The sequence below is a fragment of the Globicephala melas genome, chromosome 7 (assembly GCF_963455315.2).
Source record: "Globicephala melas chromosome 7, mGloMel1.2, whole genome shotgun sequence".
Classification (NCBI taxonomy): Eukaryota; Metazoa; Chordata; class Mammalia; order Artiodactyla; family Delphinidae; genus Globicephala; species Globicephala melas.
The window spans coordinates 59,533,785-59,552,528 of NC_083320.1; the positions used below are offsets into that span (position 1 = coordinate 59,533,785).

An 18,744-nucleotide genomic window follows, 5' to 3' on the forward strand; every position below is an offset into this window, starting at 1 on the left:
TACTTAATATCTTTCTATGGACTTGCAGATCAGATGCCCCTTCATTTAGTAAAGTGAAATTATCAACAACATATTAGATTGGAAGATATATGAATGGATGAATGAATGAATGAATAAATGAGTTGGATATTTTGGCTAATTAAGAGGTTCCCAAGTGCCAGTTATCTTACAAAAGAAAATAAAATTTACTATTAATATTTCCACTTTCATCCAAACATTTTGCGCCATGTAACTAAAAACTTCAGCTGTAAGGTTAGACGTGTAGAAACACTGGAATGGCCACCAGAGGGAGCCCAAGTGTTTTTATGAACATACCAGACACCAAAAAGAAAACATAAAATATAAAGCTGGGGGAACAGGGGACGGGTGTCTGTAGGGGAAGGGACCATTACTGGTTTCAGTCAAAAGAATACCTTGTTGAATGACACAGCCATTTTTGCAATATGTTACAAATTCCTTTACTAGGTAGTTGTACATTGCAATGCTTTGAAAATTTAAATAGAAGAATTTGTTAATATAATATTAAAAAAGCTCACATACCCTAAAACTAGAAGGTGCAGGGTGGACTGCCATGATGACATCCATGATTCTCTGCTGGGCCCCCAAACGAGCCAGGTGCCTTCTCCAGCTTATCTTCTTTACTCTCTTACAGCTCTTACACTCTACCCCATCCGTCTCTGTAGTCAACTTTGGGTGTGGTTTCCTCACTTTGTTTGGGATTGGGCTATCAAATTACAGCACCAAATCAGTGCTTGGTGTGACTTGGGAATTGTTCATTCTCTTAGCTGAGCTAAGTTACAAGGACATTAAGATGAATGACTTTTCATTTGGCATCTTGCCGTCTTCCCAGAATTGAGCACTGGACCAAGTCCTAATAGGACGCAAACTTTTATAAGGTTTCCCAGACCCAATCTCCTCCTAAACCAGAACCTACTGGACAGCCTCAGAGATCCCCAGTCTAGGATAATATCCCTGGACTGAGGTTACCAACAAGGGTGTGATTTCCTTTGGAATGAACCTCCAGGGAAGCTTAATGTAGTGTTTTATGTTTGGGAGCAGTGTAAAGTTTGGGAATTTCCCCCCTGCTTTACCTTATTTGATCTCCCAACAATCCTTTTGCTGTGGTTCACTGGGGAAATCACCATTTTATCGATGAGGAAACTGAGGGTCAGAGTGCTAAGACTTGTTCAGTGTTGCTGGCTATTAAGTGTCAGGGACAGAAGCTGATGCACCTCTGGGGACACAGACTATAACAATGAATATGTATTGAATCCAGTCATATTAGTATATTCTGAGACAGAAATAAAATTCTCATCTTCCTTTCTGTCAAATTACGAATAGGTAGAAAGTCGGATGGAAGTGAATTTAATGGCTTAGCACCTGTTTTACGGGGTATTTTCATAGTATGTTTTCCTAAGTTTCTTTTTCATGTCCGGATGGGATAATTTTATCATGTATGCAAATAAATTAGCAGAAACCAGATTAAATTCCACAAGGTTAGGTCCTCTGCTGAATGCTGCTAGATTTAACATGTTGATTAAAGCCTTGACTATGGAATCAAAAGCATTCTTATTAAATTTGACAATGATACCCAGTTGGGTGGGGTGGCTGGCACTTAGGAAAACTGGAATGAAATTTAAAATAACCTTGACAAATGGAAAAGGAAAAAGAGGTCAAAATTCAATTGAAAGCTTTGCAGAGTGATTCATTCAAGAGAAGGGGGAAAAAAAACAAAGGAGAACCACAGAAATCAGAGAGCACTGACTGGGCAATTATAGCAGAAAAGGAGCTGGAGATCAGAGTGAACAATAGGCTTCAAAGGCATCAGCTCCAGATCTGTCATTTTTAAAAGGAAGGCATGATATTGGGATGTACAAATAGGGGGAAATTCAAGCTAATTCCCCATCTGCATTCAAAACAGATCAACCTTTAGTTAACGAAAAAAAAAGAAAAGGTGTTTTGTTGGAACCCTGAAATGCCTGATGCTTAGAAGTCAGATTTTGACTTTGCAAGGGCTCCTAGCAAGTAGAGTCCAAAATAATGAAAAGTTTTTTATTTTGAAAGGTTTTGAAAAGCTCTGGTACTCTGTTCCTTTGTTCATGCATCGTTCTCCTTTCCCTTCCACCTGGGTAACATCTACGTTCCATCAAGAGCGCGCGGAGGCATTTCCTCCTCTTCTGGGAGGCCTGCTCTGAGCCCCTCCCCTTCTCCTGAGAACCACACAGCCCCATGTGCCTCCTGAGAGTATGTAGGGGTGCCAGCACTGGCGCTTGGCCTGCCTCATCTCACTAATCCTCCTGGCAGGCCCCTCGGCTTCCACCGCTATGCCACTACTCCCACACTACTGTTACTTTTACCCTGTAGCTGGGGAAACAGAGGAGTAAGAGGTTAACTAACTTGTCCACCTTCACATGGTTAGTAAGTGGCAGAGCTGGACTTGACTCAAGCCCGCAGAGCCTCTAAGGCCACGCGGTCACGCCACGGCCTCCCGACCACACGTGCCACAGCGCTGCAGCGTGCTGGCTTGTGTTCACATGTCTGCTTCCGTCCCCGGCTGCAACTCCCTGAAGGTCCTACACTATTTTCATGGCTCCACGTGGCGCCTGGGATCCATCAATACATATGCATTCGATTAAAGGTCTTCAAGCAACTAGACAGCACATTCTACGGGTACTTCTGAATCATTCTCTGACTGAAGGAAAATTGAAAATAAAACAAAAGCTGGAGAGAACTTGAACATTTATAAAAACTGGCAATAAGTATTCTGAACAAAGCCTGATCATATTACGAAAAGTCGGTGTTACGATTTTCTTTTCTGGAAATTCTAAAGAATGAAAATGGTTAAATATAAATTTATATATACATCTGCATGTGTCCATATATGTACATATGGGTGTGTATACGTGCCTCTATCTATAATGTAATTTTACCTGAAGGTAAAGAGAACAACTATAGAATATTTTAATATCTATGGACTCAGGGCAGTCTTGACACCGAATTATTAGAAAAGAATCCAAATCCTAAATGACATGTAATCACTAGATTAATTTATCCCATCTGAGAACACTACAATTTTCTCTCCTAAACCTACGATGTATTTTGCAAATAATTTGGTTTCAATTTGTCAAAACAAGGACAATAAACATTCAAATACATCAAACATAAAAGATACTATATATTTTATTCCCACAGTCAATCAAGATAACATGCTAGCAGCGCCAAGTGACTGGTGATGGACATAATTGCCTGCAGCACAGAACAAAATATTTCTGAAGACAGCAGTGTACTCTCCCATAACTCTGGAATCAGCAGTGTAGTGTCTTACTATCAACATGACATTATGTTCCTGGCCCTGCTGAGAGTGGAACTAATTCTCAGCAGGAATGCCAATAGTGAACAGCCTCACCTCAAGGCCGTGGCATTTGTTAAAGTGAGAGCAGGGAGAGGCTGCTGGCTAGAGAGATTGGGGAATATCATTTCTTTTATGATTATTATTTTTAACCATTAAACACTACCCAGGTTCTCTGTGATATCTTGCCCAAGTCAAATTCTGACTACAGAAAACACTGAGAACATATTCAAAGCAAGGTTATGTGGTTAACTCAGCGGCAGCCCTAGATCAGCATGGCAGCAATACTCAAAGGCTCTCCTCCTAAAAATGTAGAGACGCTGACATTAGAACACTGAATCAGTCACCAAATATAATTTGTAATATTATAAAAATAACTCTAAAATATATTTGCGAACCACCACCCCAGTACACCCCGATAGGTGCTCTTTCATCAAGCAAACTCACAGCTTGCAGGTCCTGTGAACACTGCTGAAGGACATTCAGAGGCAACAAACACATGGCATAATTGACAAGAAGATCAGATGTTCAGAGAGTTCCCTGCACTTACTATTTACTATGTAGATGAAGGTCAAGTACACATCATCTTAAAAATTCAATCAGAAACAGAAACAGACTTACAGATATAAAAAACAAACTTAAGGTTACCAGAGGGGGAACGTGGCGGGGAGGGATAAATCAGGGGCTTGGGATGAACGTACACACACTACTATATATAAGACAGATAACCAACAAGGACCTACTGTATCACTGAATATTGAGTGATATTCTACTACTCAATATTCAGTGATAACCGATAGAAGAATCTAAACAAGAATGAATATATGTATATTTATAACTGAGTCACTTTGCTGTACACCTGAAACTAACACAGCTTTGTAAATCAACTACGCTCCAATAAAATTTTAAAAAGAGAGAAAAAAAAATTCAATCAGTATGCCACTGCAGAAGCTAGAGAGAGATGGCACAGGCCAGCTTTTATATGAGGAGAGGAAGGGATGGAATGAAAAGCAGAAAGAAATTCAGCAAGGGCCTCTTGCCCCATAAAATGCATAATTCACAAACACAAAAACAAACATTTCTTCAGAGACCAAGAGCTGAAGTTGTCCTTGGCACCTTCGACATTAACAGGCTGTTTTTTTCCCGGGAGGTGGGGCTTGCTGAGCTATGCGTTCTAATAGGCCAGCTAAGGAATGAGTATTTACGCACTACAAACGCGTAATTTCGGGCCAGCAACACTGCTAAATCTAATCTTCTCTTGGGTGATAAGCAACTTGTCCTTCAAATGAAAACGAGCCGCTCAGGGTTTTCTGCCTTCAAGCGTTTGGTTGGTTTGCTGTGTAGAGCTTCGTACCCTCAGCCAGTCACATGTGTGTTGCTTCAGTGTGGTGACGGTGCTGGTTAAAACATTCTCACCCTAGACCAGAGGGAAGTGGCTGCTGGGGTAAAGCTGTGAACTCTGGCCAGGATGTCCCAATCAGCTCTGGACGCCTACCAGTCACGTTTTAAAGTAGGATTTTAAAAACTGTGTTCCACCATAAACTGTTGGTTTGAATTCAATTTGAAAGCTGGAGTTGAAAGGTTTTACAGTTTTATGGGGTTTTCTAAGTTTTTTTTTTTAATATTTTAAGTCTCTATAAGGATACACAACTTCCTTTTTCTTCATCTGACCCTGAATCATAGCCAATCTACAATGGTAAAATAAGACACCATCATTTAATTGGTGGAAAATATTCTAATCTGTTTTCTCTAACCTTGAAAAAGAGCAATAGAGATAAATGTTACTATAGTCCCTAAAAATTCCTAAAATTTCTAACCTATTGACCCTAGTAATTACTTATTATTGCTCTCTCCTTAATGAGAATTTTCACAAAGCATGTAAACCATGTCCTTACCATTTGCCATTTAAAACCTTATGTCTTTATAATAATTGCCAAAAATTATTCTTCATGTAAATAACTCATGATTTTTTAAAAGTTTGGGAAGATTTAAGTAATCTTCTTAAAAGGAGACCAACCAAATAGCTCTACAAAACCCCCAGTCTTGCTTGTCATTAGCATCTAGCATCAGTTCTTCCAGTGCTTGGGAAACCTCTGGGCTCTGAGTTGATAGTGCTTTATATTGGGAATGTATCCTTGCGTATTTCACAAGAAGCTTACTAATCACACTGTCAACGTTATCACTGCCTAAAAAATGAAGCCCTCAAATGACCCTTTTGGAAACAAGATGTTTGTAAATCAGAGAATGGGATTCTTTTGATATCTTCCTGAGTCTATTTTCTGGCTCCTTCCACACTGAGGAAGAAACGTATAAACTTCTAAAACTACAAAACTCCTTAGCAGTTGCCTCTCAAAAGAATGGAGCACAGTAAGCAACAAAGTCTATCTACGCAGCAAAATATTATAGACAAGCTCATTCCGTCAAAGGGCAACCGTAACATTCAACTAGAAAGCGTTCTTTTCATTGCGATTTTTATGTTCTGTGTTAAACATGGTCAGTCAGGTATGCCACTTATAGGAGACAGAAAAATAAAATAAAATTTAAACAGATCAAAGAGAAGAATCTATAAAACCAACAAGCCCAAACAATTGCAACCCTGACAAAATGGTCTTCTTGCTTTATTGGTTCAATGTTAATTTTTCTAACATTTTTATCAATTATTTTACAGGTTCCAGTATCCTGTGTCATCTAAAGTTGAATGATGTCCCTATGAATTATAATAAGTAGTAGACAAAATAACCCAGCAAGTTAACTGCCGACCTATTTGTTTCTATGGAAGTGCAATTTATGAAAAGAAAGTTCTTTTTATGAAAGGTAAGGCTCGGTCTGGAAATAAAATATAGCTGGCAAGGCAGCTCAAAACACCATTTACTGACGTTTGCATATTTGATTGAAAGTTAAACATGGTGATTAACAAAATCAGGAGTAGAGCTAGAAAAAAGAATTTATTTTTTCCATAAAGAATCTGTTTGGACACTGAGACAATAGTCTAAGTGCTTTTGTTTCAGTCCACAGGCATATTATTGCTATTTAGAGAAACATAAAGGGAATATAATATTGCCCAGCATGTAGTTAAAGAGGGTAACGGATGAAAGAAATCATCCTAACACAACTTGTCTCTCTTTTTCTTTTTAAAGTAAGACATTTCTGTATTGCTTGTTTTTGCTTTTGTTTTCTTTTAAATATATTTATTTATTTTACTTATTTATTTTTGGCTGTGTTGGGTCTTCATTGCTGCACACAGGCTTTCTCTAGTTGCGGCAAGTGGGTGCTACTCTTTGTTGCGGTGCGCAGCTTCTCATTGTGGTAGCTCCTCTTGTTGTGGAGCACGGGCTGTAGGCGCATGGGCTTCAGTAGTTGTGACACGCGGGCTCAGTAGTTGTGGCTCGCGGGCTCTAGAGCGCAGGCTCAGTAATTGTGACGCATGGGCTCAGCTGCTCCGCGGCATGTGGGATCGTCCTGGACCAGGGATCGTCCTGGACCAGGGCTCGAACCCATGTCCCTTGCATAGGCAGGCAGATTCTTAACCACTGCGCCACCAGGGAAGGCCCCAACTTTTCTCTTATAAAGGAAAAAATTCAATTAACATTAACACCACTTTAAGGCTCTTAGGCTTCTTTTTATCTTTCTAGAGCTTCAACTCTACTCATGAATGCCTTTCATCTCATTTGCTTTATTTTGACTGATGGCATTGGAGAGCTTTCCTAATAGCATGTGGTGATGTTGTATCCACTCTACTTGCTGACAGAGAAAAAGTATGCTTCCTCTTGCTAGTGAGTTTGCTATAGAATGACCCAAACAAATACAAATAAGTATATACTATGACTAGTTATTGGGGAGACAGGCTGGCCAGCCCCCTAAATCTCTGAGGGCAAGACGCTGTTAAATTCATTGTATCTGACTTTCTGCAAACTCCAAACTCCTCTTTTGTCATGAAGTGAGCTACATGACAGCTGGCAGGCTTTCTGCTTAGAACGTTGTATCTGTCGTTCCACTGTGGGGAGGTCCAACCTAAAGGTCACCGGGTGCCTAAGAGAGACAGAGCATCCTTTTGAAGCTTAGAACATTTGAGACCTCCTGGGGCCCGGCCATTCTGTGTGTGCTCTCCACACCACTGACAGTCCCCTGATGAGGAAGCACCAGGCCCTTTTATCATCTTTATTTGGCTAATCATCCATGTATTATTTGTTACAGCGTGCTTTGGGACATCCATGTCCAAAATGGTGCTAAGATCAGTTACTTTAGCATCTAAAGCCTATTGTTTTAGACTCTCCATGAACCTGATCATCTACAGCTTTACTCAACATACAAAGATACATTTTTTAAATAGCAAAATAGCATTACAAAGGTTCACTGAACACAGACATTTTACGGAGGGTTAGTAGACATTTGATCATGTCCAAAACGTCCATTGGACATTTGGTCCACATCAAAAGGTCCTTGAAATTTGGTTGTATCCAAAAAGTTCCTAAGCATATTTGGTCCATGACAAATGGTTTTGGGCAGGGCAAATATCAAGGACCTTTTGGCCTGGACCAAATGTCTATAGATGCTTTTGGACCAGATCAAATGTCCTTCAAGGTTAAGGAGAGCCATAAAATGTAAAAGGACAGTCACTTTCTAAGGGGTAGGGCATTTTTCAGAGGAGAAAAGACAGCTAGAAAATGATACAAGACTTGATAAAATAATAATTATTGCAACAGTCCTCACCTTTACTGAGCTCTATTATATGACTCTCTATGCTTTCCACAGATTCTCTCACTCAGTATTCACGATGGCCTCTTAAGGTAGTCACAACCAACACCCACATTTTCAAGACGAGGCAAGGATGTTTCGAGAAGCCAAGTGGCTTGCACAAAGTCCCACAGCTAGGAACTGAAGTCCTCTGCTGAACCAAGTCAACGAGGATTTGGTGTGACATTTGAAGTGACGTTGCTAGGTCTTGAACCTAAATTTGTAGTGGTATAGCAGTGGACCAGAATTCCCAACCAGCCCTTTAAAGCCAACATTCTGAAAACAGGAGGACCTAAGAAAGCTAGAGTCAGACCTCTGAAAAGCAATACAGAAACAGTCTGAAATTACCACAGACACCAGCCCCGAAGCGGGGAAAGGACAGAAAAGGGAGACAGTTCTGTAGCACTGTCACTTGGGTACAGCAACTGCGGAACACAATGACAAGTCAATACAATTGACAGCCACCAAGCACCACTTCAGATGAATCCCTACACACTTCCGTATTAACCCTTCCCTGTTGTTGTCTAAATTTAGATTCCAGTTAATGTCGTTATTATTTGCATGCAAAGACAATGCCGCTACACCCCTACCAGCCTTAGAAGGAGTACTTGGCACTGGTTCTTGGTGACAGGTTTATCCTAAAGCACCTACTCTCTTACCTGTTTGCCCTGACCAATTCGAGCAATTCATTATTTTCAACTTCAAAGAGAAATATTGACTCTAGTGCACTTGGATACAATTATAAAATCAACTGGCCTGAAATCTCATATTTTGTATTCCTACTAAGGAAAAACAGCTCATTTTCTATGTGCTGTTAAACTAGTGGTTCTCTCTACTGCCATGTATGCATCATGGGAAAAGGAAAACACTTATCAATTATACTGTTTGTCCCTAGAATAACCTTTCTTCGGACTAGTTAACATCAAGGACATGTGACGACCACGTCAGAGCAATCAAACTTCTCCCCTTCGTATTTCAAAGTGACTCACCAAAGACGCCAGAATAAGATTACAAAAATATTTACTGCTCTGCTGAATGTGGATAAAGAGCTCTCTTTGATGGTAGCGTTACCACAATTATTTTTTTTACCTTATGACAGTTTTTAGAAATTAGGCAGAGACAGAGTAGCTACTCACGTTCTCCTTGTCAGGAATCCCTAGAAGAGGAAAGAGAGAGAAAGAGCATGAGCTGTAAGATCAACTTGCAAAATGGCAATGAAATCCCGTGCTGAATCAAACCAAGTAACATTTTGGTGTTTTCAATTTGTCTTTCCATAAAAACGTACATAATGCTGCTTAGAAACATAGCAGCACCTACCAAAACCTGTAACATAAATAAATCAATGAATCAGGAGCAGGGCTGGGTGCCAGACAATAAAATCTCATACTTATTTTGCTTTTCTACCATATGCTTTACTCTCCTAGAGGTGAAAATCCAGCCCTGCTTACTTTACACCATGTGAGCAACTGTCTCAGAGCAATTACTCTGTCTTGGGCACCAGAACACTCAGAATTTTAGACGAACACATCAACTCTTAAGTTGCACGGATTGTATTTTTCCAAGGCAAACCCCCTGACACCGCTCCAGGGATTTGAACCTGGGGGCAGGTCGCGCATAAAGACTACTACTAGCACACAACTTTTATTTTGGGCAAAGCAAACCGCTGCTGCTTTCTTAGCAAATAAGTTAATCATTCGTCCATTCACTCATTTACACACATTTCATGAGCACTCGGTCCAGGCTGGCACTGGTCCTTTGCACTTCCTTTGGGTCTGCTACTCTGCCATGGTAAGGGTGGCCGCACTGGAAGGTCACCAGCCCCAGCAGAGCTTACTGGCCCCAGGACAGTGAGAACAAGTGGCCTTATACTGAAGCGACAGAAGTCCAGGTGGTTTTGATGTGTGGCTTGCACCTAGCTTAGAACTACTGGGGTGGCGTGAGGGGGTTTGCAATGCAAAAATGCAGTACATCCAAATTCTGAGTAAGCAGGACTTTATGTGTTTAATAAGGGGCCATACGGGACTTAAAATATTGGCATTAAAAGCACCGAGTGCCCATCCTAATAGGCAGCGGTAAGCAGGAGGGGTAAGAAAAGAATAGATTATTAGGAAACATACCCTAATTAAACTTTGACCCCCAACCTGGGATAGTATCGGGACATAACAGCTCAGGCAGGAAACAAGGGGACAGAGAGGGTTGTCCTCTCGAGCAGAGTATTAATGAACATGTTTGCCATCAGTTCTCGGATCTGCCAGAAAGAGTAAGCGTGGCCCAATGTCAGCACTCTGAAATTCGTCTTGAGCTCATCCATCCATTTATCCATCCATCCAACGACCATTTGAAAGGACTAGAGTTGACTAATGAGGAGATACAGGGTTGTAACAGAAGCTTACTTTCTAGGAGGTTTAATAAGATAAACACACAGTTGTACAAATCATCGTATCAGAGTGGATAGAAATTAGGGTATCTGTAGAGAAATAATACTGAAAACGTGCTCTCAGGCCATGCAGGAACTTGCAAGTCGGGCTAAGGCATTAGAAGTCTTGGAATTTCACCTTCTATGCCTGGCCGTGGACCAGCATTAAAGGTTCTGACCAACAGAGTGGTATGATCAAGAAAAAGGAGGGAAGAGACTTTTCAAAATTAAAAGACACCTAAGACATAAAAACCAGAGGCAATGGCACGGTCCTTCATGGAAGCGCAGTTTGAACGATTAACTAACTACAAAGACATTCAGTTGGGGAAATTCGGACTTGGATTGAGTGGTGGATATTATTAAGGAAAATCATACCAGTAATTAGGTATGATAATGGTGTGGTTTTTGCATGGAAAAGTCTGTATTTTCAAAAATGACTGCTGAAGTATTTGGGGTGAAATGTATATATATGATTAGAAGAAGGAAATATGGCAAAATAATAATATGAAAATACCTATTAAATTATTACTAATCTTATTTAAGTATTAAAGTTTAATATTAATTAAAGTCATGACAATATAGGTATTAACTGTATCATTCTGTATGCTTGAAATTTTTCATAATAAAAAGTAAATTAAAAAAGTTCTGTGTAAGTCAGGTGTAGGGTACACCAAGAGTGAAATAATGAAGGTTCAAAGCCAGTTGAGCCATCTTTGCTCTCAGGTCAAGGGTGATGAGGCCCTCAGCCAGGGGGCTGCAGAGGGGAGAGAAAAGAAAGAATATGAACACTACAGAGGAAGGAACAAGGGATGGACAAGTGATTAACTTCAGGGGGGTGGAGGTGAGAGAAAAGAGGACCCCAAAACAGTGGAGGTTTAGTACCTGGTATGGGAGGACAGTGGAGTTATGAATGCAAATACACTTTCAGGAGGAAGGATGGTTTGTGGGAATCACGATGTATTCCGTTACTGATATTTTGAGTGCATGAGACCAGGAGGACTTCCGGGTGGAAAGAGAATGAGATCAGTAGTCACTTGGAAAGTTAGGCTGCCCTTTGTAAGACTCAAACAGATTTGTATCAGTTGCAAGAAAGGATGCAACGGTGGGGGGGTCAGTGTAGAGGAAAAAAGAGAAAAATAGCCAAGGCTGTCTGAACTTCCAGCTGAGGGGAAGAATACCCATGAAAGAATACAAGGGGCCAGAGAGATACAAGAAAACCAGGATAATGCAATGGAAGCTGGGACCCAAGGGAGGATGGCGTCCGAACATGGAAAATCTTACCCAGTCATAGAGAGTGTGTAATAGTAATGACTGAGGCTGGCTATTGGTTGGTCACTGGAGAATTCAGATGGCTTGAGTCAAGAAGTATACGGCAGAAGGAAGACTTTGAGGGGTTAAAGAGTAACTGGTGGTGAGGAAATAATAGCTCACATCACCTGGGTGCTTATTATACGCCCGGCACATTTGCTTCTAAACATTTGACACGTTATGCTTCATTTAATCCTCACAACGATCCTATGAGGAAACTGAGGCACAGAGACACTAAGTGCCTTAACGGAAGTCACACAGCTAGGAGACAGCAGAGCTGGGATTTCCAGTTCAGTTACTGGTCATCCCTAGATCAGCCAGGGGAGAAAAATCAAGAACAGGGGAAGAAATGAAAGGAAAGAGAGATCTGCCCTCCAACACCCACCTCTCCAAGGACAGAAGAGAAACAGAGAAAGAGAGGGCACAGGCTGCCCAGAAACTGGGAAACAGAGGGGACGGAAGCTCACTTAAGATCCTGGTCAGGCGGGAAGGAGGGTCACCTGTAGAGAGTGACAAGTCTGAGCGTGAAAATGAGAGTGGGAATTCAAGGAGGTAGGAAGAGGATGGGAAGGGTGGCTCTGGCTCTGAAGATGCTTGGAGTGGAAGTACTGCTAGACCCATCAGTGTGTCAGTGTTGAAGCGCCACAGCTTCAGAAACCCCGGGGCTCGCTGCCTCGTAACACATATACGGACAAGAGCCAGGTAAGGGGACCCAGAGCCTCAACGAGCAACTCCCAGGGATGGTATCGAGTGCTGAAAAGGTGCTTCTGACATGCACGAACAGATAAACGGACTCAGGACACAGGATTTCTTCGAGTCTCGTGGGCACCCATTAGAAAAGAGCATCACAGAGAAAAACTTCCTTTCTTTTATGATCAGCCAGAGACTCACCTGGCTGATTCCAGATCTCTTACAAAAGGCCTGGAACTGGAAGAGGCCACGATTTAAGAAGAAGAAAGAATGAATCCCGCTGCTTCTCTCCTTGGTCAGTAGCATCAAAGGAAGCAAGAGGTGTGGCTCTCAGGGGTCTACGACAAACACAGTTCTTGAACCCCATTTTTAAAAGAGCCCAGAAACAACACTTTAAAATGAAGGTATTTTGGGAACGCATGCTGAAGTTCCAACTAGTACCAGAGCATACCTCCCTCTATCAGCTCAGACCACGAAATTATACTACAGGAACAATTTTTTAAAATAACTCAAGTGTGGGCTGGTGGGTCTGTTTATCCACAAGAGAGTCTGGAGACTTACTGTCAAGCTGGTGTAGGAAGTATTTTTGTGTCACATGAACACACATGCCGCACAACAGACTTTTATATCCAAAATGTTCATGTTTTTCACTTACTGTCATTGTTAGAGCCTGTTTCCATAACACCATAAGGAGGAGCCAGAAGTCCTGCCATGTACTGTCGATACTTCTGAAAGACAAGATTGTAAACTCAGGGTACGGATATTTACTCACTTTGAACATTCACGTATTTACATGTTAAGAAGCAGAAACGCTGGGTGTCAGGAAGCATCTGAGTCTTGTATTTATAGAGCCATGGAGCGTGCTGTCTGGGCTCTGGGGCCTAAAATAAAAATGCTGTGTTCTAAAGAGGTCTTCCCGGATGAGACTGAAAGAGCCCCTGTTGGGGAGGGAGTTCTATCACAGCCCGTTCCTCCATGTATTTGCGGCTGATTAACCAAACGGTGCGGGCTCTTACCCTCCCCTCCACCTCTCGCCAAGCCTCTCGTGCTCTCAAACACACGCTCAGGATTTTGAGGAGGGAAAAGACATTTGGTTTTTGCAGATGCAGATACGAATAAAAGTGCCGCCTTCTTAACAGGTGAATAGCACTGAATCAACTGTCTTTCAAAGCCAAAAGAAATGCATCTCTAGAAAATGTCTGTTTTGAAAGAAGCTGATTCATCGCCATTTACCAACTTCCTTTTACACAGTACACCTGCCCGTTATGTGACCTCCCAAGAACTTTCGATTTGTTGTCAAATACAATAGTTTGGCTTCATTTAGAACTACGTGGATTCCCCTGAATTGTCTCCCCCTAACTTTTGGTCCAGGCCTGCTTTAAAACCTGGGGCTCAGCGATACACATTAGCCTTGGGAGTCTGTGCTGTTTGGAAGGGATAAGGCTTGGCGAGCGTAAAGCATGCAGGTAGAGCACCCAACAAGAGAGGAGTGACATTTATGAAGAATGGAAAGTGAGTGTAAGACATCGTCTCTTCTCAGGTAATCAGTACAGCCTCCTCCCCTTTCAGAGTGAAAAGCTGGGCAATTTTATTTATTGCGTGGTGTCATGTATATTTATGGTTTATAATTATGATGACACATAAATGTTACACAGCACCAAAGGAATCAACACTCTATAACGTGCCTGTGGGTTACACAAACGTCAGCAGAAAAGACTTCATCTGTAGCAATGGGCAGCTGGCAGCATGCAGTATTTGAGCAGCCATCTGGCCCATTTGGTAGATTTGAATGGTGTTTGTAAAGTAACATTGACGAGTTCTCAAAAGAGCCTTCTTCTAGTCAAGATGTGACTAGCTTTTTTTTTTTTTTTTTAATCCTGTTTTCTTCTCGTTCTGAGGCAACTATACTAACACCTGCACGCAAACATTTAAAATCATGATTTTTCTCTGCCTCTCAGTTAACTAATCACTCCAACGTACACATGGGACCAATCCATCACCCTGCATTCCTGACATTTCCTTTGATAATTCCCCAATTCTGCTTTTCCACTTTCTTATGATACTATCTACTTTTCTTCCTCATGAGAAAGCACTGATCAAAGCACACTTCTGGGCATAATATTATGCTGGACTCTGAACAAAACAGGCTCAGAGAGAGCAGATGGGCTAGGTTATGTTCTAAGAAGGTTCTATGACCCCCTACAGCCTTTTGAGGTATTCCTGTCACTGTTAGCAACTACATTAACAGGCTCCTGAAAGAAATAATTCATGTTAAATTAAAGGAGCAATTTTGCTTTGCTTAGAGATGTTGTTTTGGATGCAATTTGTCTCAGGCACCTCAATGTCAATTTCCATGAACTCCAGGGAAGCACCTTGCTGACTCCTAAATGAACAGGACTCTGCCTTCCTTCAACTCCATAGCACTAGGTCTGAGCTTGGCTCAGACCTAGTTGGAGCATGTTACCAGGGCTGCCACTCCTGGGAGCAGAAAACAGAGCAGCCGTTTGGGGCTCAGAGTGCGGGCTGGGCTTCCGCGTGTGTTTGTACTGAGCATCTACTATGTGCAGACTGTGTCCTAGACACTGCGCTTACTGCAGAGAACAAGCAGACAAGGCCCCATGCACTTGTGAAACATCGATCTCCTGCAAAACAGGGTACCCTGTCTTGCACATAATAGGATATTAACACTTATCGTTGACTTCGGGAATGTGAATGGACATTTTCAAACATATATAAAAATAGAAAGAATACCACACCGCATACTTAACATCCATCCTCAATAATTATGAACTCATGACTAATGTTATTTCATCTACAATCCTATCCACTTGCCCCTCTCAGTTATTTGAAGCAAATTCCACATATATCATTTAATCCATAAATATTTCAGTAGGAATCTCTAAAAGGTAAGGATTCTTTTCTTCCTCCAAACAAAACCATAACACCACTATCACAACTAAGAAATGTAACAATGTCTCAATAATATCCAGTCAAGTGCAAATTTCTAACTGTTCCATAAATGTCATTGCTGAATTGAATTTAAAAATAATGTATTAGATACATAGATGAATGGAACAGAACACAGAGCCCAGAAATAAACCCACACGTATATGGTCACTTAATTTACAACAAAGGAGGTGCTGGGAAAACTGGACAGCCACATGCAAAAGGATGAAACTGGACCACAATCTTACACCATACACAAAAATTAACTCAAAATGGATGAAAGTCTCGAACGTAAGACCTGAAACCATTAAACTCCTAGAAGAAATCATAGGCTGTAGGCTCCTTGATGTTGGTCTTGGCATGACTTTTTTTGGATTTGACAGCAAAAGCAAAGGCAATCAAAGCAAAAATCAGTAAGTGGGACTACATTAAACTGAAAATATTTGCACAGCAGAAGAAACAATCAACAAAATGAAAAAATAACCTACTAAATGGGAGAAAATGTTTACAAATCATGTATCTGATAAGGGGTTAATATCCAAAATATATAAATATAACAGACTCAGAGATACAGAGAACAGATTGGTGGTTGCCAGAGCTGGAGGGTGGGGAGTGGGTGCAATGGGTTTTTAAAACCTATTTCTGCAGAACCCTGGGCTCCTTGGAGGACCCTCAGGCAAGGGTACCATGGAAGCAGAACCTTCAACTAGAGCGTCTTCACTTTTAGCTGATATAATTTAGAGTTCTAAGAGCAATTTCATTTGAAAGATGACTTTTGCTTCTAAAAAAGAAAAGTTTACAAACCACAGAATTAAATAATCTCTCAACTTCCAGCCAGACAGATGTCAATCAAAGATCTCCATGAAGAATCAACAAAGACCAAATTAGGATTTGCCTATGAAGTGTTAGGGGTTCTATTCTCTGTTAGAAAGACGTCTATGGTTGTAGATTGGCCAAATGACAGGCTGCTCCATACCTGAAAGGGTTATCAACAAAACCGGTAGAACTAAGAATTTAACTGAGATGCATCATGGTGCAATGCTGCCCTTCTCAAACTGAGGTGTGCAGATCCCCCTAGTGTAGCGCCCAGCAGGGCAAGAGGGTATGTGACAAGGGTTAACAGGAGCTCTTCCTAGAGCTTACCATTTTATTCTATGTCAAATAGTTTAAAGCATTACTTTTATATTATGGAGCAGAAAACTAAATCTGCATAAATTTTAAAGATTAAAGCACATGCAACTTCAAAGGAAGTTTGAGCTTGCTTCTGGCTACTTCTAGCTACAAAGGGTCTAGACCCAAGGCGTTATGTATTGATTTCCTCTACATTCAGAGAACTTCAGTGGAAAAACCCAAGCGCCTCTGATGTAACGGAAAGCGCGCAGATGCTGGAATCACACAAGAAAGGGGTCTTAATTCTGATTCTGCCACGTGCCACCTGTGTGAACCTGAGTGAGTTACTTACCTCAGTTTCCTGGGATAATATCACCCATCTTTCAGGGCCATTGGGAGGATGAGAAATAAAATCTAGAGAAGTGCCCAGCACATATTAGGCACTTAATACATGATTACTGTAGTAGTAAGAAACGATCAAGAATTGGTCAAACTAATCCCAATATATTTGACGATATTTCCCAAGCAGAGTGTCCAGCTTTAGGGAAGAACACTCTCTAAGTGACTTCTCATTACTGAGGCTGTTGATACACACAATATAAAGACCCACAATACATCCACTGACCTGTCTGCTAAAGGGAGCTATGGAGAAATAAGAATTTAAAGAATAGATGTTCTAAAGTAATTTTATAATATACTGCCTGCTTTCATACCCACATGGCAAAAGAGTCCAAGGAGAAGGGAAGAGCCCAGGAGAGAAAGCCCAGAAATAACTGAACGAAAGTAAGTAAAGCCTTTCAGCCATCAGAACTGATTTGGGTTAACAAAAATCTTAAAAAAAAAACCCTCTAAATTACAATTGGCCAGTTTTTAAAGCAAAGTCAGTGCAGGGAAGAAATCCTCAGGCTAGTGAGGCCAGAAGCCTGTTCTTAAATCAAGGTGGAGATATGCCACTGGCTATCCTAATGTTTTCTGAGAAAAGACAAAAGATGACAGTCTTAGGAAGGTTAAAACCTGGTCCATGTCTCAGCCCCTTCACTGTCCCCCCAAAGCCACCGAGGAAGGCTGGCTGGGAGGCTGGCAGAGCAGCTACCAGGCCGAGGGAGGCTGTGGGCAAATCCAGCTCTGCTGCACAGCCTTGAGCCCCAGGCTGGGGCTGCTGCCACCCAGAGCGGGGGGTACCTTTCTCTACTCCGCGCAATGGCCCCACATGGCCCAGCTGTAGCCTAGGAGCCAGATATAAAAGTTGGGTGGTGTCTGCTGGAGGAGGGGACATAGTAGACATATGTCATATTCTAAAGGCCAGTCTCAATTTGCCAAGCAGGACACACAGAGAATAAAGGCCGGCAGCCTGAACCCTAGCTAGATCCTCTGTGACAAGAGAAGAAGGGGTCCCAGTGGGGCGGAACTCCCCACCCTGGAAGTCAAGGCTTTCCTGACACACTGAGGGCTTTCCTGGGTGTTCTCTGAGCTGCTGCCCACTGCCAAGGCATCTAGGCTGCCAGCACGCAACTGTCACCACATTCCACGGCAGCCAGGTGCGGACCTCAGCTTTGGGTACAAGCCTTCCCAGCAACTGTCCCCTGCCTTTTGCCACCAACCCCATCCACCTAGGAGATCTTCAGGTTTCAGGAAAAACGTAAATAACATCCTTAGGCTGGGATATCAACTCTAGAAAAACATTAAAAACAGGAAGCCATGAGGATGATCGACAGGCCTTGCTGTGAACACCTGAGGGTAGGGGCGATGCACATGTGCTCAGAACAGGGACATGCTAATGACAGCTCATGGTGGGCAGTGTCCAGGGTTGCAGAAGAATAGAGGGGACTCTACCAGGGGTGTGGGGATATGTCGTGTCATCACGTCCCATTCATCACATCTGTACTAGGGTCTCCCAAAGTATTAAAGCTGAGTTCATGAAATGTAATGACAAACAGGTTGCCTGTACCTTCTCTGAAAGTATCCTGATTATGCGGTAAAATAACTTAGAATAGGGAGGTAAAGTATAGGCCCCCCCCCTTTTCTGTTTCTTGGCAAGAGTTCTTTCACCACTTCTGTATGTGTAATGGATGGTGGGAAAACGGACATGGCACATTGCTCTAAAATCCCAGAGATCTAGAAAATTCTTAAACATGTGAAGAGGAGAAGGGGAAAAAGTAAAGCAGTTGTAGAGGGAAACCTTCATGCAGAA

The 18,744-nt window shown here is 41.8% G+C and overlaps 1 protein-coding gene across 6 annotated transcripts in view; it reads right to left on the bottom strand.

The window, feature by feature from the left end:
* RAPGEF4 (Rap guanine nucleotide exchange factor 4) overlaps positions 1-18,744 on the bottom strand; it is a 317,781-nt gene that overhangs the window by 122,407 nt on the left and 176,630 nt on the right. For 4 of the 6 annotated variants that reach the window (XM_030851867.3, XM_060302239.2, XM_060302241.2 and 1 more), the window contains 2 exons: positions 13,153-13,225; positions 9,220-9,239 (listed from right to left, as the gene is read on the bottom strand). In XM_030851867.3, the coding sequence (XP_030707727.1) occupies positions 9,220-9,239; positions 13,153-13,225 (93 nt within the window). The remainder of the gene's footprint in view (positions 1-9,219; positions 9,240-13,152; positions 13,226-18,744) is intronic. The other 2 variants (XM_060302243.1, XM_060302240.2) reach the window with 1 other exon arrangement.